The sequence below is a fragment of the Gymnoscopelus microlampas genome (genome assembly GCF_963454915.1).
Source record: "Gymnoscopelus microlampas genome assembly, chromosome: 6".
NCBI lineage: Eukaryota > Metazoa > Chordata > Actinopteri > Myctophiformes > Myctophidae > Gymnoscopelus > Gymnoscopelus microlampas.
Window position 1 is genome coordinate 42,566,126 of NC_139943.1, and position 27,835 is coordinate 42,593,960.

General features: G+C 42.8%; 1 protein-coding gene across 2 annotated transcripts; it reads left to right on the top strand.

Annotated features, from left to right (window-relative positions):
- b4galnt3b (beta-1,4-N-acetyl-galactosaminyl transferase 3b) lies at positions 1 to 25,442 on the top strand. Of its 2 annotated transcripts, XR_014601054.1 has the most exons (21): positions 1 to 430; positions 5,371 to 5,426; positions 5,704 to 5,787; positions 7,552 to 7,647; positions 8,032 to 8,122; positions 8,534 to 8,634; positions 8,922 to 8,989; positions 13,443 to 13,521; positions 13,648 to 13,714; positions 14,322 to 14,456; positions 14,912 to 15,021; positions 15,404 to 15,504; positions 16,322 to 16,389; positions 16,876 to 18,133; positions 18,268 to 18,527; positions 19,201 to 19,354; positions 19,537 to 19,609; positions 19,715 to 19,868; positions 20,788 to 20,914; positions 21,612 to 21,872; positions 22,125 to 25,442. XR_014601054.1 is itself a non-coding variant. In XM_084060947.1 (20 exons), the coding sequence occupies exons 1-20, from the start codon at positions 301 to 303 to the stop codon at positions 21,721 to 21,723; spliced, it is 3,324 nt and encodes a 1,107-aa protein (XP_083917073.1). In that variant the 5' UTR covers positions 1 to 300; the 3' UTR covers positions 21,724 to 25,442. The 2 variants fall into 2 exon arrangements, 1 of the variants encoding a protein (XP_083917073.1); XM_084060947.1 differs by having other exon boundaries at positions 21,612 to 25,442.
- The last annotated feature ends 2,393 nt before the right edge of the window (positions 25,443 to 27,835 follow it).

Here is a 27,835-nt window from a genome sequence, read left to right on the forward strand (position 1 = left end):
TGTGTGGTGAGGCGAGACGAGTGCATGGGTCAGCGCGGTGGCAGGACAAGAAGGCTCCTTCTGGCAAACAGGCGGAACCCTGTTCAAAGTTTTAGATGATCGGAGGAGGGTGTTTCGTTTGGATTACCACTTTTTGTTCATGATGGAGGGATTACTTGCGCTGCGAGCTACAGGTTTTGCGCCCACAGAGTAGCGGGATACGGGCTCCTGGCTGGTGGCGACTCGTCGGTCCGTCCTGACACAAAGCGGCCACCCGATCAATGAACGCGCCCGGAGATCTCTCGCTGCTGCAGAACCAAAATGATCTCCTCGTTTTTCCCCCTGAAGAAACTACGACGCAATGGCAAATGGCTCGTCTTTGTGGCGATTCTGGTGTTCGGGGCTTTCGCCGTGTACCAGGAGTTTGCACGGAGCACTACTACACACACCCGTAAGTTGTGGGGTGGCCACGGCCAGCCGCTGACCGACCAGCAAGCAACAGCTTATATTTATTTATGCTTTATTCAATAGACACACACCATGCATTGCTTTATCATCACGATGTTAAGAATGTTTGACGTGAATAACCGTGCTGTTACATGATATCAAAGTGGATGCAGCGCAGGCACCCTCGGTGGAAAACGTGATAGCCTCTTAACAGGTGAAGCAACAGGTTGGTTGCTTATCCGGAAGCCTTGGGGATACGTGTGTGTGTGTGTGTGTGTGTGTGTGTGTGTGTGTGTGTGTGTGTGTGTGTGTGTGTGTGTGTGTGTGTGTGTGTGTGTGTGTGTGTGTGTGCGCGTGAGAGAGAGAGAGAGAGTTACAGTTACTTTGAAGGGGGAAGGGGCCATGGGGTCAGATCACACGTTTTTTACACTGAGAAGGATGTGTAGATTCACACTGGCTCTCCAAACTTCCTGTCCTCACCAATCCCTCTGCCAGGACTGACTGCCACATCTACACCTCCTACCATTCCCCTCACACCCCAGGAAATTTGAGAACAGCAAAATGACACCACACTGCCATTAAACAAAGGGACAACAAATTGTCAGGACTCAGGAGTGTGTGTGTGTGTGTGTGTGTGTGTGTGTGTGTGTGTGTGTGTGTGTGTGTGTGTGTGTGTGTGTGTGTGTGTGTGTGTGTGTGTGTGTGTGTGTGTGTGTGTGTGTGTGTGTGTGTGTGTGTGTGATTGAGTGTGCGATTGAGTGTAAACAACAAAAATATTATGTGTGTGGACACACACACACACACACACACACACACACACACACACACACACACACACACATTGTATTACATTGAGAACAAAGCCTGACGTGTAAACACATGCCATGGTTTGTTAAGGGCCTACATTACAGGCCTAGCCTATTTACACACAATCCATACACACACACACACACACACACACACACACACACACACACACACACACACACACACACACACACACACACACACATTCCTGGCCTATAGCCCCCTCATCACAATGAAGCTTTTCTCAAGACTCTACATACCCCAGAAAAGGAAAGAGGAGAGGTGTGTGTGTGTGTGTGTGTCTGTGTGCGTGTGTGCGTGTGTGTGTGCGTGTGTGCGTGTGTGCGTGTGTGCGTGTGTGCGTGTGTGTGTGTGTGTGTGTAAGCGCGTGCAGGTATAAGAGTTTGTAAAAGAAGTGTGACTAGTCTATACTTTCCAGGACAGGGTCCCCACGGTCATGAAATTCCTGGAAATATTTTGAAATAAAATTAAAAAAAATCCAGTACTGGAAAAGGTTTGAAATTGATCAAACATCATCAAAGGTCCTGGAATTTATCAAGGGTCCTGGAAAAATATTTGGCTCTGCATTGTTTTTGGCTATTGATTTTGTTAAAACAAAACATTTTCATAAACATGAATAATATTACACGAAATATGTAACATAAGTAGTTTTTCGCCGAACGGGCTGTGTGACGGCAGCCTAATGTATGTCTCAAACTTTATTTTTGCTACACTGCCTATCTTTGGGCATTAGTAAGAGACACATTATTGCGCCGAATGATTGTTATATAGGCCTGGAAATTGGGCTAAATATTCTGGAAAAGTTTTGGAAAAGTTTTGGAAATTCATTGCTAAAAATGTGTGGGGACCCTGCCAGGAATGCCACCAGAATTGTTATTTAAAAAAAATAGAATACAAATGATACTAATTATAATGATGATGATAATCATTTATAATAATAATTGTAATAATGGTAGTCTGAATATCAGCATTTTTCTGTTCTTCTTTAATATCAACTTGGGTTTCGTAATGACTAATGAGAAAATGTTTCATTGGAAGTTTATCGTATATGGATGCCAACCGGTTCTTCCACTGCCAGTGTTCCTACTTTGATGACACTGATAAAACGTATACAGTGCATGTTACGCATGCCAGTGGTTCTCAACCTGTGGGCCGGGATCCCCAGGGGGGCCCCCACATGTTTTTTGGGGGGTCCCCAGATGACAGTAAGACCTTTTTAATACCCCCCAACCCCCCCAAAAAAAAAGAAAGAAAGAAAATTAAATAGATAAATTAATAATAAAAAAGACCATTACAAACTATACTATAAAAACTGGTCAAACATTGGCCAAATTCTCAAATAATATAAGAAAGCGGCAAAACAAATTAAGACGTGAGCTTGTAGATCGGCTATTTTCACAATGTTTACCTGTGGAACAAACTAGATGTAATGCCTCCACTCCTACAATTCCAAGTGCTTGTCAGGGTGGGCGGTCCCCAGTTCAAATATGATTATTTTGAGGGGTCACGGTCTGAAAAGGTTGAGAACCACTGACGTACGCCAATGACTCAGGATTGACACAAAAGGAGACGGTGGCCTTTCCAGCCTTCCTTTTCATGTTTCTATTCAATTCTATTAATTCTATCAATTGCTATTTAGCCACTTAAGCCTTGAACCCTATATACTTCATGATATGTCAAATAGAGAGTAAAGCTGATCTACAAGCTCACAACGTGGTGCATTACAACGCGTTGTGAACCACTCGATTGGCTATTTTTGCACAATTTGAATTCATCTATTTTGTCTAATGTTCGCCTATTTTTTGCAGAATTATTGCCTCTTGTGCCCAGAATAGGGACGCTAGCGTTCATTCATGTGGTTAAAAAAAGAACAAGCTACAGTACACCGTAAAATTGTCTGTTGATTTAACAGTGTACACATTTTGAACTAAACACCCAGGTTTTGGCTGTGTGAGCCAAGCTGCATGCACTGTCTGTCAGTGTCAGCACCACATAGTGTTGCATGAAGCGGGTGAAGAAGTAGAGGAAAGAAGCAGGGCAGGGAAGGCAGGCTGTGTGAGCGGGAGATGAATCCTCTCAGTTAAAAATATCTCCCTTTTTCCTTTTCTCAACCACCGCTCTAGAATTACTGTGTGTTTCCAAAATTGGCCCTGTGTCACAAGGGAGTATACATTTGTGGATCTCCACCCTTTTGATAATGACAGACTTCCAGACCACCAGTACTTTGGTGTTTTAACCCCAGCACACACACTCTCATATACACACACACACACACACACACACACACACACACACACACACACACACACACACACACACACACACACACACACACACACACACACACACACACACACACACACACACACACACACACACAGAGCCAGGTGCTTTGAAAATGCATTGCAGTGTGTAATTTAAAAAATGACAGAAGGGAATCGAAAAACTAAACTTCTGTATCTCCTGTGCCTGTGTGTCTGTGTGTGGTTTAGGATCTGCCAGGCTATGTCTCTGCCAATACCATTTCAAGAAGGGCAGAAACTTTCCAGCCGTACAGACTAAGCCCAGGCTAGGTAGCCGACTAGTCGTGGCTGAGTGAGTTGGGTTACATCTTGCTGACAGCAGCACAGAGGCTTAGAACAGTGCAGAGTTTCCTGTCGCGCTTTAGAGCCAAAGCCAAGGCTGATAAATTCCTGCAAAGTTAATATTTGATTGTCTTCGTGAATTACGTTTGAACCAAAGCGTTCAAAACTGGATCGTAATTATACACATTTTCTTTCCCCCTTTCTTGTTATCCATTTTAGATAGGATAAGATCAGATAGGATCAGATTGGATAAGTGATCCATGCATTTGTCACCCCATAGCGACGCGACGGCCACCTAAATTATGGATTTTCCTGTGGGAAATAATGCAGTGAGTGTGTGTGGAACATTAAAAATAAATGTATGCTTTGGCAAAAATGTGTCCCACGTCACGTCACTTGATAAAAATGACATATTATTTTCTAAAATTACATTTCTGTCGCACGAAGGGACATGGATGGATGGTAAGCAGATGAACAAAATATATTGCATGTGGAGTTGGACCACTGATTACTTCTGTAGCTAGTACGCCTGACGCTGCTGAACATGCAATCATTGTTGAGTTGATGACTGCATCTGTGACAATGTAGGAGGTCTCAGTATAGACACATGATGTGAAGGAAATTGATTTCAGTAGGACCATTATCATTCATTGAAGGCTTTAGGTCTGCATTACGGTATTTACAATTTACTAGATGTGTAGCAGAAGGGTGGCCAACCTTTTTGTGGTAGCATTTTGGGTTTGTCATTACTCATTACCAGCCAGGCTGTCATTATGTTTGTGCAGGACTATGCCTCTCCCTTCTTTTAAACCCTTTATTTTACTATGTTCACCTACCATGCCATCAGAAACAAATCAGAATGCAAAGGCAGACATGGGACTAGGTACAACAACAGTGGTTCACTTCCCACTGCAGGAAAATTCTATGTAAATATAGATTATTAGACATGCATTCGTTTTCTTTCGCGATCTTGAGGGCAACGACGAATGCTTACATATCCATAGCCTTATTTATTCACAAGAAAATAGCATCGGATCAGCATTTTAAGGTAACAGATTAACATTACTGTCAATGAGAAACCCCCAGCGAACAAAATTGTATAGTCCCGCCGGGATTCTCCAACAGTGTGGGGAGAGAGTTGCCTCAGAAGAACACAGGTGTGTTACCGGCTTGCCTTGCCATTGAACTGTTGAAGTTTGCCATTTTCAGCTCTGTGTTTTGGTTCCTCAGCTGTGAATTTATTTCAAAATGTAACTAATAAACCCCTTGAGATGCATCATCTCATGTTCAAGGGGTCCTCGGGCACAACACACAAACAGCAATGACACTAAATAAAACAATCCAACAACACAAAACAATCAACATATAGTAGTTACACCAACAAAGACATACACATAAGGAATTCTACCAAACTTTCCACATTTTATCACTCCCCTCAACCATTACATATAAAGCCTGACTTTATCTCTGCACTGTCACTGCATTCAGGGATTTCAGATTCAGTTCTGAGTGTTTTCTCTGTCATCCTAAGGTGTGAATCCTGCACGTGAAGGGAGCATCTGGAGAAGGCCTGCATCAGAACAAGTGGTAAGGATAGACAGAGAAAGAATTAGATCACATTAGATCAGATAGAAATATACTGTACATGTCAGGAATCCTTTTTCTTATGTATGCTGGAAATAATTAATAAAAGAAAGTTAAGTAAATGGATCAGTATCAGAGCAGATGCATACAACATACACACATAGCACACATACTGTACATTAAGTATGAACAGTAAGTTTAATGTTTATTGTCATATGCATTAAAAAACAGTGCATTCCAATGCAATGAAATGCATGAGTTTAGCTTGTGTGTTTTCCAGGCTGGAGGGGACTACCAACCTGATTCAGGGGAGGATTCAGCTTCTTGGCGTTCCAGCTATACTCCACAAGCTTGGAAACCAGAGGTGTGTGTGTGTGTGTGTGTGTGTGTGTGTGTGTGTGTGTGTGTGTGTGTGTGTGTGTGTGTGTGTGTGTGTGTGTGTGTGTGTGTGTGTGTGTGTGTGTGTGTGTGTGTGTGTGTGTGTGTGTGTGTGTGTGTGTGTGTGTGTGTGTGTGTGTGTGTGTGTGTGTGTGTGTGTGTGTGTGTCTGTGTCTCTCTATATTAAATGTGCCATAAAAAGCTCAGCTCTTCTCACCTCTGCTGAACTCTAAATAACCTGTTTGGGCTTGCCCAGTTCCCTTCTGTGTCTGTGTGTATCCTTAGTATGTGCTGGAGCCTAGAGCGGCATTTATTTCTCTGCATTGGAGTCCTCATGTTTCCACTATATTAAGAGGGCCTGCTTAGGGCTCATGTTAGTTGCTAGCTCCTCTCGTTTCATGTCTAGGGTGGTTGTCACAAGTGTGTCTCTGTCCTCAAAGAGCCAGTCTAGCTAATCCTGTTCCCAGCATTATGAATGATTGTGATGCAAGGAGCAAAGCCTTAAAAAGAACAACAACATACATTTAAGTTATATGCTCTTGATATGCAACTAGGTCAAGCGTCACATAAAAACTCGCCTATTTCTTTCTGTCAGAGCTTTTGATTCAATTACTGCTATTATGTAACCGTATGAGACATTATGTGTGATAGATGCACATTTTATACGCGGGCGATGCCAGGCTAGTAAAATACATCCCTATTTTGAATTGTGTTGTTGACAAAATGAATGATACAATTCTGCTCAGAGATCCAGCTTATAGCTCCCCTGGACTGCATATAGTAAAAGATTCAATACTAAGGACTCAGTACAAGACCTGGCACCAAACGGTGCTCCTCATCTTGTTACACAAGCGCCCTTTGAGCCACCCTCAGAAAGCTTCGGATGCATAGTGACGCGAAAGGCTTGTTAAATAATTACAGCTGCACTTCTCAGTGCCTGTGAAGATTTCTAAGTCATCATTTACAGCCCTCCCCTTCACCCCCCAGTTTTGGACTGGAGCCATGGTTTACCTAATGCTTAACTGGCTTGTGATGACAACAGTTAATTGAAGGCACTCCACAACTCTGGTTATACCAAAACTTTGGCTCTCACCTACTCTGCTCTGGGTCTCTCCTACAATCAACACACGCATGCATGCGCACACACGCATGCGCACGCACGTACGCACACACACAGTCAATTCACTGAGGTGTAGATTTACAGGGCATCTGGGGCTGGGCTTCTCCTGAAATTCAAGTGTTTGTTTGTTTTGGTTTGTGTGCATGGTCCAGTGTTTCCTCGAGACCTTCTTTAAGGAGAGCGGTGTGGATGGCAACTGGGTAGTGGGGTCCAGTTTCACCCCAGATTGTGTTTCTGTCAATTTATTCACGACTTTAAAGTACCTTTTTATTCTGTTGTTTATTATTTTGAAGTTTTCGAATTTTGTTCGATGTGAGCCTCACTTCACTATTACATTTCCCTTTATATCGCAAAACAACTAATTTCTTACATTTCATAAGCTCTTTGAAATCATTTTCTATTTTGTGCCATTCGGAACGCGTGGGCTTTTAGAGCAGGGCCGCTCATCCGATTGACTTCCCTGGGTCCTCAGCAATATTACACCCACCAAGTGTGAAGACGATTGGACGAACGGTTCTTGAGACATGAGAAGGATAGACAGACATAAAGAAATTCCTGGAATGTATAGATAGATATAATGATCCAGCACTTGTTATTGTAATACATTTTCTCTCGTCTCCTGTCCTGCAGTTCAAGGGACAGGCCAACCTGCACGTGTTTGAGGACTGGTGTGGCAGCTCTACGGCTCAGCTTCGCAACAACCTGCACTACCCACTGTATCCCCATGTGAGTCAGACCAAACACAGACACACCACAGTTTGCATTAGAAGACAATAGACATTTTTCCACATTTCAACACGTTATTGAAGTCATACGCCTGACATTTGTGTCTGTCATGAACAACTCACATTCAGAGATAAGAAAACCAGTTGTCGGGGGAAATGCTAAATACGATTGGTTTCTGCTGCGGAAAATAGCTTACTGTGAACTCTGACCGGCCCCACCTCTTGCACACGCTCACGCTCACACAAACAGACTGTTGTGTTGGCTGAGACCTGCATTCTGCACCCACATGCTAGATCCTGATGTCCCTTGAGATACATTTTCACTCAGAGCAGACCTCATGCTAAAATGTTGTCTGTTTTTCCTGTCTGTCTGTCCATCCTCCAGTCCAGAACAACGGTGCAGAAGTTGGCGGTCTCTCCTCAGTGGACTAACTACGGCTTGAGGATCTTTGGCTACCTGCATCCGTACACCGATGGTACTTCAGTTCCTTGCTGCTCTTTTGTTTGCTTTTTTCCTGCCCTACTCGTCATACACCACATGTTTCATTCCCATTCTCTCTCATCTATGTTTCTTTCAGTTCAATTCAAAGATGCTTTGTTGGCATGGCTGATAAAACTATACATTTAAATTATTGAAAAAAATCCTCCATGTTTTACAATTTCCCCCGTGGGATCAATAAAGGTCTTATCTCAATATGTGGAAACATTACAGAGAAATTGGTTCCTCAAATCTATATGCAGAAGTGGCAGATCTACCGGAATTCATTGCGTTGACACAAACAGGGGTTTGTTTCAACACTAATCACCTCGCATATCCCTTATGATTGCTTCAGTCCCTCAAATTGCCCCCTTACTATCTCTCTTACAATCTCCCTCTCTGTCTGTAGGAGAGTTTGTTTTTGCAGTGAGCTCGGATGACAACTCAGAGTTCTGGCTCAGCCGAGACGATTCCCCCCTCAACTTGCAACTCTTGTCCTGGGTGGGCAAGGTACATGCATTTCTTCCAAGTTTAACCATATACTGCTACACTGGTACACTACCAGACACCACTGATTATACTTGTATTTGGATCAACACTTTATCTGCAGGGTGTGGCATAGTTATATTTATCTGTCTATCCCTTAACTAGCTGCCAGGACATTGGGCACCATTAACGTGTGTGTGTGTGTGTGTGTGTGTGTGTGTGTGTGTGTGTGTGTGTGTGTGTGTGTGTGTGTGTGTGTGTGTGTGTGTGTGTGTGTGTGTGTGTGTGCGTGTGTGTGTGTGTCTTCCTAGGCTGGCACGGAATGGACAGCCCCTGGCGAGTTTGAGAAGTATGCCAGTCAAACCTCTACACCAGTTTGGTGAGTTTGCAGTTCATGTCATATTATAGATTATTGTATGTATTCCACTTTGTATATCTGTATTCTCACAAGACAAATGTTCTATTTGTATATATATATATATATATATATATATATATATATATATATATATATATATATTATTAATGTATTATTATTATGCAAATATGTACTTTGAAATGCAGGACAAGTGGCAGCATGAATGTGGCAGATTGTTATACCTTGCTGATGTTCAGATTTTGGCACAGAGCCATGACGTGCGCGCGCGCACGCACACACACACACACACACACACACACACACACACACACACACACACACACACACACACACACACACACACACACACACACACACACACACACACACAGGCACACACAACCACAGACACACTCGTTGCGCTAATTTGATGAAGATAAATGCTTGTACAAGATGTTGGCTTGAGTCTGACGAAGGAAGCCTGTCACAACTACCATGATCAAACACCAGCCACTGGCCAAATGAAGAGAGAGAGGGTAAAAATAGAAATGAAGAGAGTTGAGGTGAAACCAGGCAACAGTGACAGGAAAGTTGGACAAGGTGTTGGAGAGAAAGTGGTAGAGAGAGGGAAGGCAGGTTTCAGGGAGAAGTTAGTGGCATCAGCTGGCAGATTGGTAACACAGCCAGGGGGATCATGTGTTAGTGTTGCATGAGAATGTGCTCAACACATAAGATTCCTGGTTAATTAACAGAGTTAAATTAACACTGAGGATTTGTACTGTTACCAATGTTTTGAATACCAACAGTATATACCAAAGTAATAAGGGTAGCTGTAAATATCCTGTCTATGTTTGTTATTGTGTAAGTATATGTTACTGTGCCTGCACTGCCAAGAATTGATACTGTAGTAGCAGGTCAATGTGTCGGTTTGTGTGTGTGCGTGTGTGCGTGTGCGTGCGTGTGTGTGTGTGTGTCATGTACAACTGGGAAGAAGGAATACAACTTTGAGGATGGTTATATACTTATTTTTTCTACAAACAAGCATTTTGAAATGAAATCCTTTAAATCCCATGGCCATATGACTTACCATTTGGGACAGTGATCAACATTATGGTAGGGGAAAAGGGTAGTGCCACAAATGGCTCATGGCATAACATGCATTACTCAAAAATGTAGCAAGTACATGATTACCCAGAGAGTGAGTCATAAGAGACAGGGCAAACGATTTTTTTTTTAGCAGTTGTTCCATCGACTACTTTTTCAATGAATGGAATAAAAAATATGTTTTATTAACTATTTAAGCCGTATTTAATACTTCATATTACAACAGTGTCACACAAAAATAGCCAATATACAAGCTGACAACGTGTTGTCAGCTTGTAGATCTGCTATTTTTGCTATTTATAAAAGGGAAATTTCACCCCCCCCCCCATAAAAAAAAAAAAATAACATTGATTATTGATAATTGTTTATAATCGATTAAATCGATTAGTTCGATTAACTGTTGCACCCCTACAGGGCATATATTTGCCTTTCTTTTCTCAAAAAGGAGCTTGGCCAGGCCATTCCCGACGGTATGTTGTCTTTATTGAGATACAACAAAGAAGAATAAAGTCCGCACACTGGGTCATGCTCCAAAGCTTAAAAAAATATAATATTATATATAAACGAGACGTTTCGAGTCGGCTCGAAACGTCTCGTTCAATGGTGTAAAAAGGAACCAAAATAAATGTTAAGCTTTGGAGCATGACTCAGTGTGCGGTCTTTATTCTTCTTTGTGGATTCTGACCTCAGCCCAGCGCCTGGTTTTTAGTGAGTGAGAGTTTTAACAAGTAGAGTTAAATAAGTAGGATGACCGACCGCTGTATTAATAAAATCATGGCCCTGTGCAGAGAGCAGTGTAATATCCAAGCAATTAAAATGGTGTTTGTTGTGGATATTTGTTGATTTGCATTCTGGCAGATATCAGTGGTATGTTAGGATAGCCAAAGATGCGATGCTCACCCCATGAAGTCTTGAATTCATGGAGATTTGTTTTGTTTTTGTCGCATTCCTGATAATATTCAAATGTTTAATTAATTGAAGTAAATAGGAGGCCAATCTTAACAAGAGCATAACTATATTTAAAAGGACCACTTACAAGCAGGACAGTAGTAGGCCTCCCAGTGATTACACTGAGATGTATTTATACATTTATATAAGTCGTATTTGGGGTGAACTACCCCTTTAATGTTTTCTATGCTCTGGTGAGAAAGTGTTGGGAGAAGAGAGGGAAAAAAACGGCCCCCTACAATCACAGCCACTGGCATGTGATTGTCAATAGTCGTAAAGTTGAGCGTAGGCCCGTTGAGTGCAGCAGAAGCAAACCTTTGTGCCTACGCCTTCTGTCTGCCAACCATGTGTCAACTGGTTTAAACAGGCTTAGAATAAGAATTGTATTTGCATGTACAAGAGAATTCACACACACACACACACGCACACGCACACGCACACGCACACGCACACGCACACGCACACGCACACGCACACACACACACACACACACACACACACACACACACACAGAGTGTAGAACAGACTACTACTAATTTAAATAAATGCACCTATTTTTCTCTCCCTTTCTCTACCCCTCCCTCTCTCACCGGCGCTCGTCTCCGTGCAAAGACAATGGGCACTCACCTAATGCAATATATTGAAAATCTGGATCAGATCGTTAAGTTTTTAACCTCAAAGCGGAGTCCTGCTTTAGAAATGTCATCTACCCTTTTGGTAGATGACATTTTTTACCAGAGCTGTTGTGTTGAATTCGATTGAAACTTGATTGAAACGGGTGGACCAGGTGGCGCCTTCCTCCTGTAGCCTAATATTGTCTCATGAGACATCTGTGATATCTTGACATATATAAACGTAATAATCACATGCCTCATTTTCAGTTAGGTTGTTATTTAAACCACTTGCACGAGGGAAGGCAGCCTGCTCCGTGCGTCAGGAGCCTAGAATTTGATGGTGACCTAGCTGTTGAGCATTGCACTTGTCTAAATACAGAAGTAAGGAAATATCTGCACCATCACTGCGCCAGCAGGTTAAGAGCAACATGGAGCTTGTCGAAGCGCAAAAGCTTTTTGACTATTCTCTCTGTGTGTTAGATAGCATTTCGCCATGACCATACCTAATTTTAAGTAATACATAGAATTGTTAAATTTGCATCTCGGGATTCACGTGGGAACGTTGTGGCTCCTATGTGGATCTCAGACTTCATGTGGCCACCCTATCGTCTATGTATGACATATTTATGTATGTATCTATGTATGTATTTACGACGTATATGATGATATTTCGGCAAGGATTCAGTCTGATCTGAGCCACATTGGCTTCCGTTATTATGAAATGAAAGTTAATTATTATTGAAGTATAAAACACCCTTGAAAAGTCTTAATCTGGCGCTAGAGCAAAGGCCATGTGGTCACCAAAACCAGTAGGGTTCATCCTGCAATCTACCTATTAGATTATGAGATATCTTGTGTGAAAAGTTAACATTTTGGCCTGAGGGCGGAAATAGAGGAAAGTTAATGGGTGTCACGCATATCTTGTGTGCAAATGAAACGTTTGAGCCAAGGGTGGCGCTAGCGGAAAGGCCATGGGGAAAGCAAAACTAGTAGCCTTCATCCTTCACCCCAACGGAAACAAGCCTGCAAGGACTTTTTTGGCCGGACCTTTTAGACAAAAGCATTATAAATGTAACTGTGTTGTTTTACATTCTTTTGCCTAATAAAAATGTCAATCAATCAATCAAAATCATCTGGGGAGCAAGAAGGTGCAGTCATCTGTTTGTGTTGGATGGATGGACTGACCGACCGGTCTGACTAGCAGGGCTTTAACTTTAACAATTGAGAAAAGCAGCAAACAAAAGGTGTGTTGTCGTGGCAACCACTTCTTAGTCCAATTAACAACTGCTACAGTTTGCTATGGAGACATGCAGTTTAATATATCATGAGCATTGGTTTAGAACAGTGATTAAACTGTTGACTGGGACCATGTTTAAGGTATCCTGATATCCGACATTAAAGGAGTAGTTCACCCAAAACATGAGTTATTTTCTATCAATTACACACCCCATGAAGCCTTGAATTTATGGACATTTTTTTTTTTGTCGCATTACTGAGCCAATACTTTGACGACGGGGTGGCTGGTAAGTAGGAGACTGAGTAGCAAACTCAATTGAGTCTCCTACAGTACCAGAGGCAGAGACTCCGCTGGTCATCAAATTATTGACTTTGGCGACAAAAACGAAAAATGTAAGGCTTCATGGGGTGTGTAATTGATTGAAAATAAGCAAGTGTCCTTTAACAGACACCTGCCAGCCAAATTAGCACTTTCAGTGGCCATGTTATAATAAAACATGTCTGTTATTTACAGAGCTCATATTAACTCAAGCTAATATTGCCCACCATAACCATGTTGTCCCATCTAACAGGCTGTCTGCCCAGAAGAGGTACTTCTTTGAAGTGGTCCACAAGCAGAACGACAGAGGGACGGACCACGTGGCAGTAGCTGTGAGTATTTCAGCCAACTGTGTCATATTCCTTGCTTCCCCTCATCGTGCAATTAACTTGCACTGTAAAATGTTAATTTAACTGTGAGAGTGTACAAGTGTAACCGCTGTATTTGTTCTTACACAGTGGCATCTCAAACATGATGGTCTGAGGTTCGTGGTTATTGAATCCAAGCACATCTCTCTCTACACTAGTAAGTACACACACATGCAAGGTTCAAGGTTGTGCTGGTTTCAACTGAGCCCAGTATGTCAAACTTTGATTTCCTTACATCAGTTATTACTACAGTATGTGTTCAATGTTGCATTGTCACAACATGATAAGCCAAAGTGGTTTACCCATATTAACCGCAAAATTTGTGAGAAATATCGTGTTTTCCATTCTGACACACCCACAATTGTTCCTATTTGAAATGTGATCACCCATGTGTTTCCTGGAAATCTAGAGCGTTCGTTCCTGTTAATCGAAATCAGGTCACCCATATGTATCTCCCTTGAAATCTAGAGTGTTGATACCTGCTATAAGTAATCAGATCGCCGATGGCCGATGCATATCTCACTTGAACTTCAGAGTGATTTGTAGCATTTATTGTTTTACGTGAATGTATAACTGCAGATACAGTTACTGCTATTCTGGAGGAGGTGTATGCTTGTAAAGTTCTGAAGTATCCGAAGTCGGGTATCAGCCTTCACTATTGCCAATGTTTCAGTACCAGAGGCATGCCAATGGTTGGTTTCGTGGCTCAGTCTGTGCCAAGTCACTTGGGCCTCTCATGATAACCCTGTGGCTTCTTCCCACAGACGAGACTGCCTTGCTGATGAGCGACGTGGCTCACATACCTCAGACAGCTGCCAGTCACACGTCTACTCTGGGCGGGCCGCTCGGCGTCGAGGCTGACATGCTGAAGGATGACCCTCGGGATACCTTCTACCACGGTAAAGCCCGATTCTAAAGTGTTGCTCTGCTATGTCTACTACAACTACCACGCTTTACAGTGACAGATTGGCCGGCAGTGAGTTTAGGCATACGTGTAGTGTGTAGGAACCAATTCAGTCAAATGATTAGGTTTTCTTTGAGAGCCCTTGGGGTGATGTTGCACTATAAAAATAAAAATAAAAGAAACTGAACTGAACTGGTACAGTACCACAGTAGCAGTGCATTTTTGACCCAGGACAAAAGCCAAAGTTGTTGTCAGTTGCTCACCACAAGAGAGCCAGTCGAGAGAGTGACAGACAGATAGTAGACAGGAAGAGAAAATAAACCAGAAGGAGTGTAAAAGAGGTATACACACAGACAAACACTTTGTGGTTAAAGCATACCACTTGCAACTTATGCTCGCTCAAATGCATGCACTCATCTCTTCTCTGTTTGTGTTTTGTTGTGTGTGCAGTTCCCTTCATCAAAAACAAGTACCTACAAGGCGTGTTGCCTGACTGCTCCTACAAACCCAGTTACATCATCAAAGGCTTCCCTCTTATGCGGTACCAGGGATTGCAGTTCGTAAGTACTCCTTCATAAATCACTGTTCAACTCACCCCTGCCCTTAACATTCTCGGACAAAAGTAATCCTAACCTTAACCGCTCGCCCTAACCCTAAACATAAACCTTACATTTCTAAACATAACCCATATGAATCTTTGAATACAGTAATTTGAAGCTGGTTTCAATAACCTTATGAGAATACCACACCCTGCTGCCTGTCTTTTACCTGTACCCAGAATGTTTACATCCTGGGCCTTTGTTCCCTTTTGTTGTCACAGGCTAATCCTTGTGAACAGAACACCCAGCTCGTATTACACGGCCACTTAGGGCTCAGCACTTTGCATTATCTAATAGTGTCATGTATCAATTATGTATTATAGTGTGTTGTTTTTTTACCCAGGTCCACATGTCCTACATTTACCCAAACGACTACACCCGACTCACGCATATGGAGACGGAGAATAGCTGCTTCTACCATGAGAGCCCTTACTACCTGGAGAGGTGATTCCTCGGGGGGAGGGGGGGGGTTGGATCGTGCAAGGATAAAAATGTCATAAGAGTTATTATGATAAACTCTTGTACGTTTGAGAGAGCACAGTCAATGTTTATTAGCCATGGTTGTGACTCAAGGGGTGGTGGGGAGGTGGTTCATCATATTCTGGGGAAGAGGAATGTGTGATTTAATATGTTGGTTCCTGTTTTCGTAGTCAAAATGAAATTTGAATCCTGGCTGGGAACCAGTTGAGAGCACTGACATACAATACTGTACAGGGCAAAGATGGCTTTGCACTGTGTGCAGTTATGCCCAGTATGGCCAATAGAGGGTGCTGCTTGATCACATGTACAGAGGTTCTGCTGTGCAAAAGGCTGGTTTAGTTAAGATTTCCCTTAAAAGATGCACTTAACTCATTCACTGCCTGAATTATTGCTGGCCGCGCTTGCCCACTGCCAGAGATTTTTCATTGAAAAAAAAAAAATACTCAGGAGCCGAGATACAGAATTTTTAAGTTTTAAGTTAACAAGGAAGTGGATGGGAGTCTAGATCTTCGAAAAATCATATCTAAAAAAAATATATATATTTTGAAAGAGAAAAAAAATACGTTTTTTACGTCAGTGGCAGAATTGGTAAACGGGAATAATTACGTTTATTACGTCAGTGGCAGTGAATGAGTTAAGATATCCTTACAAGAATTATCTAGCGTTATTGATTTGCTTTATAATGATATATATATTTTCTAACCCCAGGCATATAGAACTGCTCCAATGTGTTGTATTTCATTTTTGCAAAGTCAAATATACCAGTTTACTCTTTCTTTAGGTATGGATTCTCTAGATACATAAGACTGGACCACCAAGACAATCTGGAGAGAGAGGACAGAGTTATGGGTAGGCAGCACACACAGCCAGCACATACAGTATAGGCTTCTCTTCCATAGTCCATACTTCCATAGTTTTAGAAGGTTCATTAAATTGTCTCAAGTGCAGAAATATTAACCAACATGTTGGTTATTTTTTGGTTAATAGAAAATGATTACATCATTTCTACATTTCATGTAGACATGACATAGAAATGTCTACTGTTTTGAATGTGGTGCAAACTACAAAAAGTTGTAGTTTGCATACGGCAGTTATTCAGCATTTCTCTGCCAAAATATGTTGTAGTTATGATTGCAATAACCACAAAAACTCGAATATATCACAACCGCTCTCGCTCTCGCTCTCTCTCTCTCCGTCTCTCTCTCTGTCTCTCTCTCTCTCTCTCTCTCTCTCTCTCTCTCTCTCTCTCTCTCTCTCTCTCTCTCTCTCTCTCTCTTCCCTCACACACTTCCTCCCTCCCTCCCTTCCTCTCCCTCTATCTCGCTTGAAATTTAGATTTTGGTTTCCAGCACAATGACATGCTGGAAGAAGAGGAAGAGGGGGAAGTGCGTGGTGACGCAGCCAAACCACGGTCGAAGTTGGACGATGGCATTCTGCAAGACTATGGCGACGACTATGATGACTATATCCAGAAACGCAGGCGCAAACTCTTCTCTTTAGACGAACAGGGAGCCGGAGGTGCACTCAAGAACACTTCTGATACACACTCACGTGTATACAAGAGGAAGAAGGGACGAGGCATAAGCCTGAAGAGAGGAGATGTCTCAGATCTCCGACTAGAAACAAAGGCATCCGCAGTGGTAACCACAGTACCCAACAGGCTCCGGGAACAGAATGGGAGAGACCTGGCACTAGAGAAGCGGGTTTTGCCAGTGGTACAGGTCAAACAACCGGCAGCACGTAGACCGGTCAAGAGGCGAAAGGTCAGGCAAGCAGTGACAGAGGCTAGACCAAAACAGAGAAATTCAGGGCTACCAGTGAAGAAGGGGCGACCCAGACCAGAAGTGGGAGGGCAGGCCAGGGCAAAAGAAAGCCCCACAGACCCATCACAGCAGCCCCAGGCGCACTCTGAATGGAGTCACACCCAGAAGCCTGTACAAGGAAGTGAAGACAACCAAGTGCAGAGGCCGAAATACGTACAATCCAAAGTGCAAGACCAGATTGATTCTTTCCCCGACAAGGCCACAGTCAACCAGCGACGGAGTTACGTGAACCGTACTGTAGCACTCCGGCCAGCCGTCACCAGGAACTCCACCTCTCCACCGAAACTGCAGCTGAACCAGCAGGAGGAAGTGAACCAGATGGACCTCAGGGAGCTGGAGATGAAGCTGAATGTGCCTTTACCGCTGGAGAGGGACAGTACCATCCACAAAGCTAGAATGACTACCAAGGACAGAGTTGTGGCCAGAGAATGGCTGGACGGCGGAGGAGAGGAAGAGGAGTCGGAAAGGAAGGGAGAGGCGAGAAAAGAGAATGGCAAGGAGGACGAGAAAGACACGTTGTGGGACGCAGGAAGAGAGACTGAGGGAGGCGAAGAGGAGGAGATGATCTATGAGATTTCACCCCCTCCAGTGTTTGACCCCACGGTAAACTGGAGGCAGACCTTCCAGGTCAACCACCTGGACCTTCAGTCGCTGCGATCCGATTGGATAGACCTCCGTTGCAATGTCTCTGGCAACCTCATACTTTCCTCCAGTGAAGCTCAATCCCTTGTCAATGCCTTCATGGAGAAACTCAACCTCAAGCACCAAGGGTACATGCTTTCTTCCGTCGCTGCAAATTAAATATTTCTTTATGAAACATCATTTAGGTCATTATTATTTGTGGGCAGCATGTCTTTTCTATGGAATTCGCAACCGACAGCCAATTGTGTTCCTCTCCTTCCAGGCGGTTCTCTCTTGTTCGGGTCATTAATGTGGAGAAGAGAGCCGATGCGGTCCAGGGCAACCGGTACCTCCTGGAGCTGGAGCTGAAGGACCTGAATGGCCAGCTGCTCCGTCTGTCACGCTACATCTATGTTCTGATTCGCCGCAAAAGGCAGCGCGCCAGGGAGTTCATGGTTAAGCGTTCCGTCCCCGAAACTCTACTCTGTAACCCGGTGGGCCTTCATTGGAACTCTCTTGCTACTGTGCATTTCATTGTGCCAGGTACTACACACACTTGTGCACACACCAAAGGGGACGTTTTGCCATTTCAGTGGCTAATGTATAGATAGAAAGCAGGTATACAAGTAAAAAACATAGAACAAAAACATTTTGAGACGATGTGCATAATTCAATACAATGGGAAAACACTCAATAAAAACAAAGAAAACACTACTATTATTATTATTAGCTATGTTGTGATTGACAAGTCACTACCATCGCAATAAGGACATATGCGTAGCAATGCATATCCCCAACCCCACCCTTTCATCCAAATATGGTCACTTCTGGCTGCAAACGTCCATGATGACTATGGTCAAATCCAAGATGGCGATGGTCAAGTTGCCGAACTCTAAGGCTTCGAAACGGGACTCCACAAACCAATGGGTGACATCACCCACTACGTGCACTACGTCCATTATTTATTACAGTTTATTTCCATTACTGAGCAAATAAAGATGGGGTGCTAAAGGAATTGAGGAGAGAGGGAAAATAATACAAAGGAAGCACTCGGTTCAACCTCTGTCCTCACTCAGTCACTGAACTACCCAGTCTGTATCTCTGTTAAGATTCAGAGATGTTTTTGTGTCTTTCTCTTCCGTCTGTCAGTCTGTCTGCCTTCACTGACTTATCATCAGGCTTTAACATAAGGATGCTTTTATCCCATCTGTCTCAGTGAAGAACCAGGCCCGCTGGGTGAAGCAGCTAATCGTAGACATGGAGACGTTGTACAGAGAGACGGGAGACTCCAACTTTAACCTCATCATAACCGACTACAACAGCACAGATATGGACGTGGAGAAAGCTCTGCAAGCCTCCACGCTCCCTAAGTACGTTGGTTGGATTTGTCTTTGAATCAGTTTAGCTTAGCTTACATGCATCATCTATCCATATGACTAAGAGAGCTTTTGTGCGTGTGTGTGTGTGTGTGTGTGTGTGTGTGTGTGTGTGTGTGTGTGTGTGTGTGTGTGTGTGTGTGTGTGTGTGTGTGTGTGTGTGTGTGTTCTACCAGGCACCAGTACGTGAAGCTGAGTGGGAACTTTGAGCGCTCTGCTGGGCTACAGGCAGGCATCAACCTCATCACTGTGAGTGTCACATCATTACAGGCATTGAACCTGCGCCTTTTATCAAGTGCTGACATGAGATACATTGCATTTCATCCCTACCTACCCTCCCTCTCTGTCTCATAGGAAGACCACAGCATTGTGTTTCTGTGCGACCTGCACATCCATTTCCCTCCCTCTATCATAGACACCATCAGGAAACACTGTGTGGAGGGCCGCATGGCCTTTGCCCCCATAGTGATGAGACTGGACTGTGGTGCTACACCGAGGCAGCCCCGAGGTACTGACAGATGCTATGAGAATACTTGCTTTTTTGTTTTCTGATGCCTTGCGTGCAGTAATTCACTATATCAGTGGTTCTCAAAGTGGGGTCCGGGGACCCCATTGAAGGGGTTCCAGGGTGTCCCCAGCAAAATCACTTTAACTACTTTTTTTGTTTTGTTCAAGGTTTCTTTATTTTATATTTCCACATACAGGTCAATAACAAAAGGCATACAAAAACAGTGAATGTATGTCCCCTCCCACCCCCCAAAGTTCCCGCTCCGAAAGAGCCACAACCCTGGTATCTTATTGTACCATTAACACAAAGGACAATACAAACAAATAAGACACAATTGCAATGAAAAATGAAAACAAGTCAAAAAAATATTTAAAAAATAAAGTATACACAGTAGAGTATGTATTATTAAAGAAAGATTTAAAATGAATAAAAAAAAATACACAAAAAATGTAATACAAAAACAAATTCAGTGGGGTCAATGTATGGGTCATTAATGTCAGCAGCATTCAGTCTCTCTATGAAAAAAGAGCACACCCCCTTGTGGAGTAGCGAATTTTCTCCAAAGTCAAATGATGCATAACATCATTAACCCATGATTTGAAAGTTCGCCTAGCCAAAAGGGATGCAAAGGCTATCATAATCCTTTTTGGCGACTAAGTTGTACATCATCTCTTTCTTGTGGAACAACTCCATAAAATCACTTTAACTACTTTAAAGGGGAATACATTTTCAACATTGAACTATGTCTTTAATATTTTTGAAACACAACACAAATCTTGTATGGGGCTCCTTGAAAATATTTTCAGATGACTGTGGCCAAATACATATTAATTTGGGAACAAGTCTGAGAAAAGTTTGAGAACCACTGCACTACATAAGTACACGCACTTAAAAAAGCATCATGTCCACCGTGTTGCAGGTTACTGGGAGGTCAATGGCTTTGGCCTGCTGGGGCTCTACAAGACCGATTTGGATGCCGCCGGAGGCATGAACACCAGGGAGTTCACGGACCGCTGGGGAGGAGAGGACTGGGAGCTACTGGACAGGTAAAGGCCTGTCTATCTGAATGCAACACACCGGATATAGTTTTGAGCTTGTCATTCCATTAGTTGTTCATTAGTTCATTAGGTGTTGCCTGTATTAGTTCGTTTTTGAAAGGGGATTGAGCATTGACAGGAGGAAAGATGGGAGCGAGACAACTTAGGGAAGGCACGGTACAGAACGCTCTGGGTGTGATGCAGCCCTTCATTAGCAGCAGGTGTGCATGTGATCCACAACTAATGATGAAGTGGATTGACTGTTGGATCGGAACTAGGCCTGTCACAATGTTTACATAATCGCCTAATCTCAATTATTTGAGATAATCGCAATTATTTTCTATGTTGAGTCCACTCTCTGAGTCTCTTTATTTCACCACGTCACTTTTTGCACTTTTGTAAGTAAAAGACTATATTTTTGCATCCACAAGAGCCTCAATGTTCATTTGTCAGTGTGCAAGCCTACTTAGTTGTTTATGGACTTTCATGTTGAAAAGTATTCACAGATTTTCAAATATTTTCAGATCTACAAGCTCACTGTGATAAGTTGAGCTTGTGCGTTTAAAAAAATGTTCCAATGTTCAATGCCAAAAACACATTTAAATCGTTAATCGCAATTATTTGTATGACAATTAATCGGCAAGTAAAATGTCATGACCGGGCCCTAATCAAAAGCAGCTGATCAGAACTCTCTCTCTCGCTCTAGGCTCCTCCAGTCGGGTTTGGAGGTAGAGCGGATCTTCCTGAGGAACTTCTTTCACCACTACCACTCCAAACGTGGAATGTGGAACCGGCGCACACAGTCCGACTCCAGGTAACCCTGCATTCGCGTCTACCTTGACCTTTGCCACGGCCACGGTGAACAGAGCACTTTAAGAAAAAGAAAACATTCTAATTGACGGTAGGACCGACTGAGAATGCGGGATCGGATGTTTTCTCCAGTCAGTTCTCTGAGATGGCGGCTCCAGTCTAACCTGACACCGTCAAATGGAAGAAGCTTGCGACACACATTTGTTTCACACCCTACTTCCATCTGAGACTCCGTAAGCAGAATCGATGACAGAGAGGTTTTTCTTTTTTTCAAGCTACTAACCGCTGATTGGTTCGAATACGCAGCGTTGCGGGCAGCTTTACTCCCTGCGCGATCCCAGACCTCCTTCCTGAAATCAAATGCAAATGAGATTTCCGGAGGGAGGGGGGTTTACCAGGCTAGCTCCAGTCTTAAGTGGTGAAAAAAATTGTGTGAATGCATAGAAGATACTACTGACTTGTCCCTGCTATACTGAGAACTGAATTTTGCGCAAGATGTTACCGATGTAACTCTGGATGTACTACTGAGTACTATTAAAGTACTGGCAGATATTTGCCATCGACTACACAGTGCTGTGTCTGAAGATACTACTGCGAACTCTTGCTGAGTGGAGCTGTGAGGATGTGCACCAAATGCTGCTGTGTCATTCATCCAAAGAAAGGTACTCTGCAAGACGCCAGATACGTACAGTACTGCTATTGCTCGCTCTCTCACACACACACACACACACACACACACACACACACACACACACACACACACACACACACACACACACACACGCACACACACACACACACACACACACACACACACACACACACACATAGATAGATATATACACTCCAACCAACCTCTACTTACGTCGGTTGAACTATTGCATTGTGGGACTCTTTCACAGTCAATTCCTCCAAGTGAAACTGGAGAACTGTGAGATTTTTAGGTCTTGTCGACATAATTACCATTATGTCTATTTCATTGTTATGTATGAATTGTGTCATGTCATAAATGACGGAAGCCTTCTATTTATTACTCCTATGACAATAGGATTGTTTTTTATGTTACGCTAAATGACAAAATATACTGTAGACATACCTCGGCTCTCCCAACTGAGAAATCACCATTTCCGTGTCTTTACATCACAGCTCAAAGTTAATTGTGCCTTCTGCAAAGCATGGAAAAAGTTTTGCCTGGTTAGACTGAGTTAGAACAGCTTCGCACTGCACAGCGAGATAGTATGGACACCTTGAGATGTTGACAATGATGACAGTTGGATTAAGACAGATAATGACAGATACACTTTAATCAGATAACAATAAGATGCTACATTTTGGCTTAGTTGTTGCTGAAATACTGTGGAATCCACTACATCCACTATTGATCAAAGATTTAACCGGACACCGCTGTGGAGGAGTTACTTGTAATTTTATATTGTATCATTGCATCTGGTTTGAGATCAAAACCAGTAGGTTACCAACATTTTTACCATATTGAAAAATGTATTACTCTCTGGAAGGAAATATTAATTAAATTCCTACTTAGTCTTATTGGCTTTTGGCAAATCATTGCCATAGGCCATCATCATCATCTACACAGAAAAAAGAAATCCTTAGTGTTACGTTAACACTGTATCCTATATTAAAATTGCCTAGTCACTAGTGGGTGGGCGGCGGACGGTGGACGTCACAAATGCAGACCTGCGAGGCGCACCGTTGCTCCGATCTGCACCAAACTTTGCACCAACACTGGTCAGGGGTCTGCCATCAGAATAGCCACACCAGGGGCCACGTGTGGTGGCGGGGCCCCTGGGTGCCACAGGTGCACCATTACTCCGCCCCCTTTGTGTTCCTATTGGCTGTGCTTAAAACAACCATAACTCCAGTTCCCAGCATACTACAGGCTCCAAACTCAGTGGGTGGTCCCACCGACTTCCAATTTCATAAAAAACGACTTACGGTTTGTCTGATTGCCTTGAAACTTCACCAGCACATTCTCTGAGTGGTGGGGAGTTCAATGGTGCAACCTGGAAGCGGATCTGTTCTCTTCCGATTTTACCAGGAAGTGGTCGCAGAGACCCGAAACTCTGCCTACCCCCCCCATTTCTGGCCATAATTCGGTGACCATTGCTCTGATCAGCGCAATATAGGACTGGATTTGAAGGCCGTGTAGCCTGAAAAATCAAGTTGTGTAAACTGATGAGTTTGAGTTAAACCCTCCTCTTGGATGCTTAATATATGCCACATTTACTCATGGGTTAACTGCAATGAAAGCCATTCCAGTTCATGAAGCCATTTGTTCTTTTCCACTATAGTCTTAATCCAGGTCTGTTGCATCAGCCCCAAGTGTTCATACTGTTACAGGTTTGTTATCAAAAGAATCCCGTCCTGATAAACTCTCAAGCTTTTGTGCCTTCCCTAGTTTTATATTGTGTATATATACCATGTCAGATTGTAGGTTCACAGAAATGCAGTACTCCAGTCACTCCATCTCTTTGCACTCTTTTATCAGTGAACCAGGGAGATTTTAAATAAGCAGCTTTTTGTTTTTAATTTAAGTTGCCCATTCCCACAATAGGAAATGCTGTTATGAATGTTCAAATAATATAAAAGAGAATGGAAATAGCGTTGTGTTGCTAGTTGTGAAGAAAATGAGATCTCATGTATTTATCAAATTGTTTTTATTATTACTATTATTTAAGACAAGTCTCATGGCAGCTTTCTCTGAATATTCACATTCCTCCCTATTATTTGTTTTCTCAGATTCATAGGTACTCGCAGTAAGCCAAATCATTTTAGTTGACAAAACACTACACCATTTTGGCCTGTCTCAAGTTTTGTCTGCAGCTGAACATTCTGATTGAAGTGGTATCATCTCATGAGCTCTACAAACACCTACCAAACAAACACAAGTCAGTGCAGTATGTGTGCACAGTAGCACGTCAGAACTGTCCATTAGGGTTTGGAGTTCTGGCCTCAGTCTGTGTACTGTATGTAATGCCTGACATTTATACTTTGTTGTGCACTGGTGCAGTGCACTGAAAATAGCTGATCTACAAGCTCACAAAGCCTCACAGCACAACACGTTGTGAGCTTGTAGATCTTCTATTTTCGGTGCACAACATTGCCGTGCAACTAAATTTATAAATCACCCTTATATGGTTTTCCATCACATTTGCCTTCAGATTCAATAAAGCCCTTTATGGGCTCTTTGAAAGCTCATGCTGCTATGAACATTCTGTTTTTTGTGATTTGTTTGGTTTTTTGTCCTCCCTACAATTGTCTTGATATACCAAAGTATTCGGGCTTCTGCAATCTACAATTTATGATACTTCAAAGGAACATGTTTTTTTTTTCTTTTCCTATTGTATTTATTTTGTTCATGGGCTCATCACTGTATCTGTGTGTGCTGCTTAGTCTCATCTCTGTCAACCCTTCAAATGGATGATGTTGAGCTCTCTGCAAGGACATCTGAGTGCCTCTCTTCTCTTTCTGTATACAGTATATGTTTGTGCTTTGATTGCAATGCACTTGGTTCTACCTGTTTCATCTTAATTCTCTCTGTCACTCATTGCCTTTCATGAGATGTACGTCATCCCTCTCTTTGTGTAAGGGGGATAATCTCACTGCCTCTGCCTAGATGTTATGGTTTAGGTGTCTTTCTTCTCTCAGGGAAAGCTATTTCACTCCATTGCCTTGATGAATCTGAGAAATAAATTACTCTTAAAACAATCTTTTTTGTTTCAGTCCATCTCATTGTGTCCATTTTTACATAGACCCTTACATACAGTATGTAAAGTTAACATAGTACATACTTTTTTTTACTAAGCAGTTGTCAACTGCTTAGTAAATCATTTGTGTGTGTGTGTGTGTGTGTGTGTGTGTGTGTGTGTGTGTGTGTGTGTGTGTGTGTGTGTGTGTGTGTGTGTGTGTGTGTGTGTGTGTGTGTGTGTGTGTGTGTGTGTGTGTGTGAATATTGAAAGTCATAATGTGTAACATTACTTTTTGGTGGCACCTACTGGTAGCTTTGTGTCATTATTTTTGAAACAACAAAATCTCTCTCTCTCTCTCTCTCTCTCTCTCTATGTATATATATATTTATATATTCACACATTCCTTTGCAGTGCCTACTGGAGCAAGTGTCGGTGGCGGACACTTGCAAATACAAATTGTGTTTTATTTGCTTATTAGAGAAAGTGTCAAAAACACAATAGTTATTGTGAAAAAAAATCCTCTTTTTGTTTTACACATTTATAGAGTGATTATTACATAGCTATTTTACCTATAGTTTATAATGATGTCTTCTATATTTATTGAACATCTGAAGTGAGTCATTCAAAAGTGATTGTCATTCTGTTTTAATAGATTTAATATTTAATTTTACAAAACAATTAGATATACATTAGAGACAGAAGGTCATGGGAGGAGGATTACTGCAGTTGACAAACAATCAAGACAGTTACTGGCACGGCACTGAAACAACACGTTCACGGTTTGAATCACAAGTTATTGATCAGCTCCAGTCTGATGTTGACTGAGGCTGGCCAAGTCCTGGGCCACTCTCCTCAGCATCATATTGCTGTCTGCAGGCCGCAGCATGGCCTTGAGGCTGGTCCAGAACAGCCTGCGCTTCTGCTCCTCTGCTGGCCACTCCAGGTAGGTCTGCTGCCTCAGGAGCCTCTGCAGACGCAGAAACCTCTTGGGCAGGGAGTTAACAGGGATGGGCTCCAGCAGCACAAACACCATAGAGTCTAGTCGCTCGCCTAGCGCCCGGTGCTGAGAAAAGAACAGCTCGTAGTTGCACCATTCACTTTGCACAAAGTTCTGAGACAGCACAAAGATTGTCTTGTAGCTTCCCTCCACACAGTTGATGATGTTGTCAATGATCCAGTGGCCGGGGACAAAGTCACGCTCGTGGACGCAGAGGCTGAAGTGCGCTCTCTCCAGGTGGGGTATAAGTTGGGACTCCACCCAGTAGCTGTCCTTCTGACTGTAGGAGATGAAGGCATGGTATTGTAAGTTGGCTTGGAGGAGGCGCTCTGTCTCGTTCTGACCCCGGCGCTTAACATTCAACCACATCCACAGCATACGCAGGTACCAAGCTCCACCCACAGTGTGGAATAGCAATAGCAGAGCAGCGCATACACACACAACCATGGGCAGAAACACAGCCACCTGCATCATGGGATCACAGGACAATCTGCCTGGGTGAAAGTCTACCAGCGGTGTTCCATACAAACTGGCTGGAGAAGCACACGTGTAGTCAGAAGGCCAGTCCAATAACAGTGACTTATTGAAACTGCTCAGGAACCAGTACAGCTTACAGTCACAAGTGAAAGGGTTATTTCCGGCTTTGAGTTTCTTCAGTTTGGGCAGTCCTGCGAAGGATTTTTTGTAGAGAGAGTTTATGCTGTTGTTATCCAAGTGCAGTTCTTCCAGGTTTAAATTGAGGTTGAGAGGCAAAAGGGTGATTTTGTTGAAGCTCAGAAAGAGGGCTTTCAGATGCTTCAGAGACCCAAGTGTATTTTGGCTGAGACTGTCAATTCTATTCATTGACAGGTTGAGTTTAAGGAAGTTTGGAGAGAGGTGATGAAACACATCTTTGTATAATTGATTCTCACTCAGAGAAATGTGTGTGATACTCGAGGGCCAAGAGGGTTCCTCCAGCAGTTTGATTCTGTTGGCACTGAGGTCTAGACACTCTAAACACTTCATCTGATGGGTGTATTCGGCAATAACATGCAAATTATCAAAGCTGTTCTTTCTCAGAATTAGTTTTCTGAGAGCTGGGAAAATGTTGTGTGAAAACATGTGTCCCAGGCTCTGCAGGTTTTGATTAGAGAGATCCAATTCCTGGAGGGAGGGAAGGTGGGAGATCACAATGCAGACAATACAGTATCGCATGCGACTGTCAGACCACTTGAAATGAGACAGGGAAGAGAAGAAACTTGCATTGACAAAAAGTTTTGGCAAACTTTCAGTTTGGGCATAGAAACCTTCCATTATTATGGCCCTTATGTTTGGAGTCTTGTTGAATCCTGGAATGTCTTTGATCACAACAGTGCTGTCCTCTAAGTAATGTATTTTTTTAAAGAACAATGAATCAATTGAAGAATTTAAAAT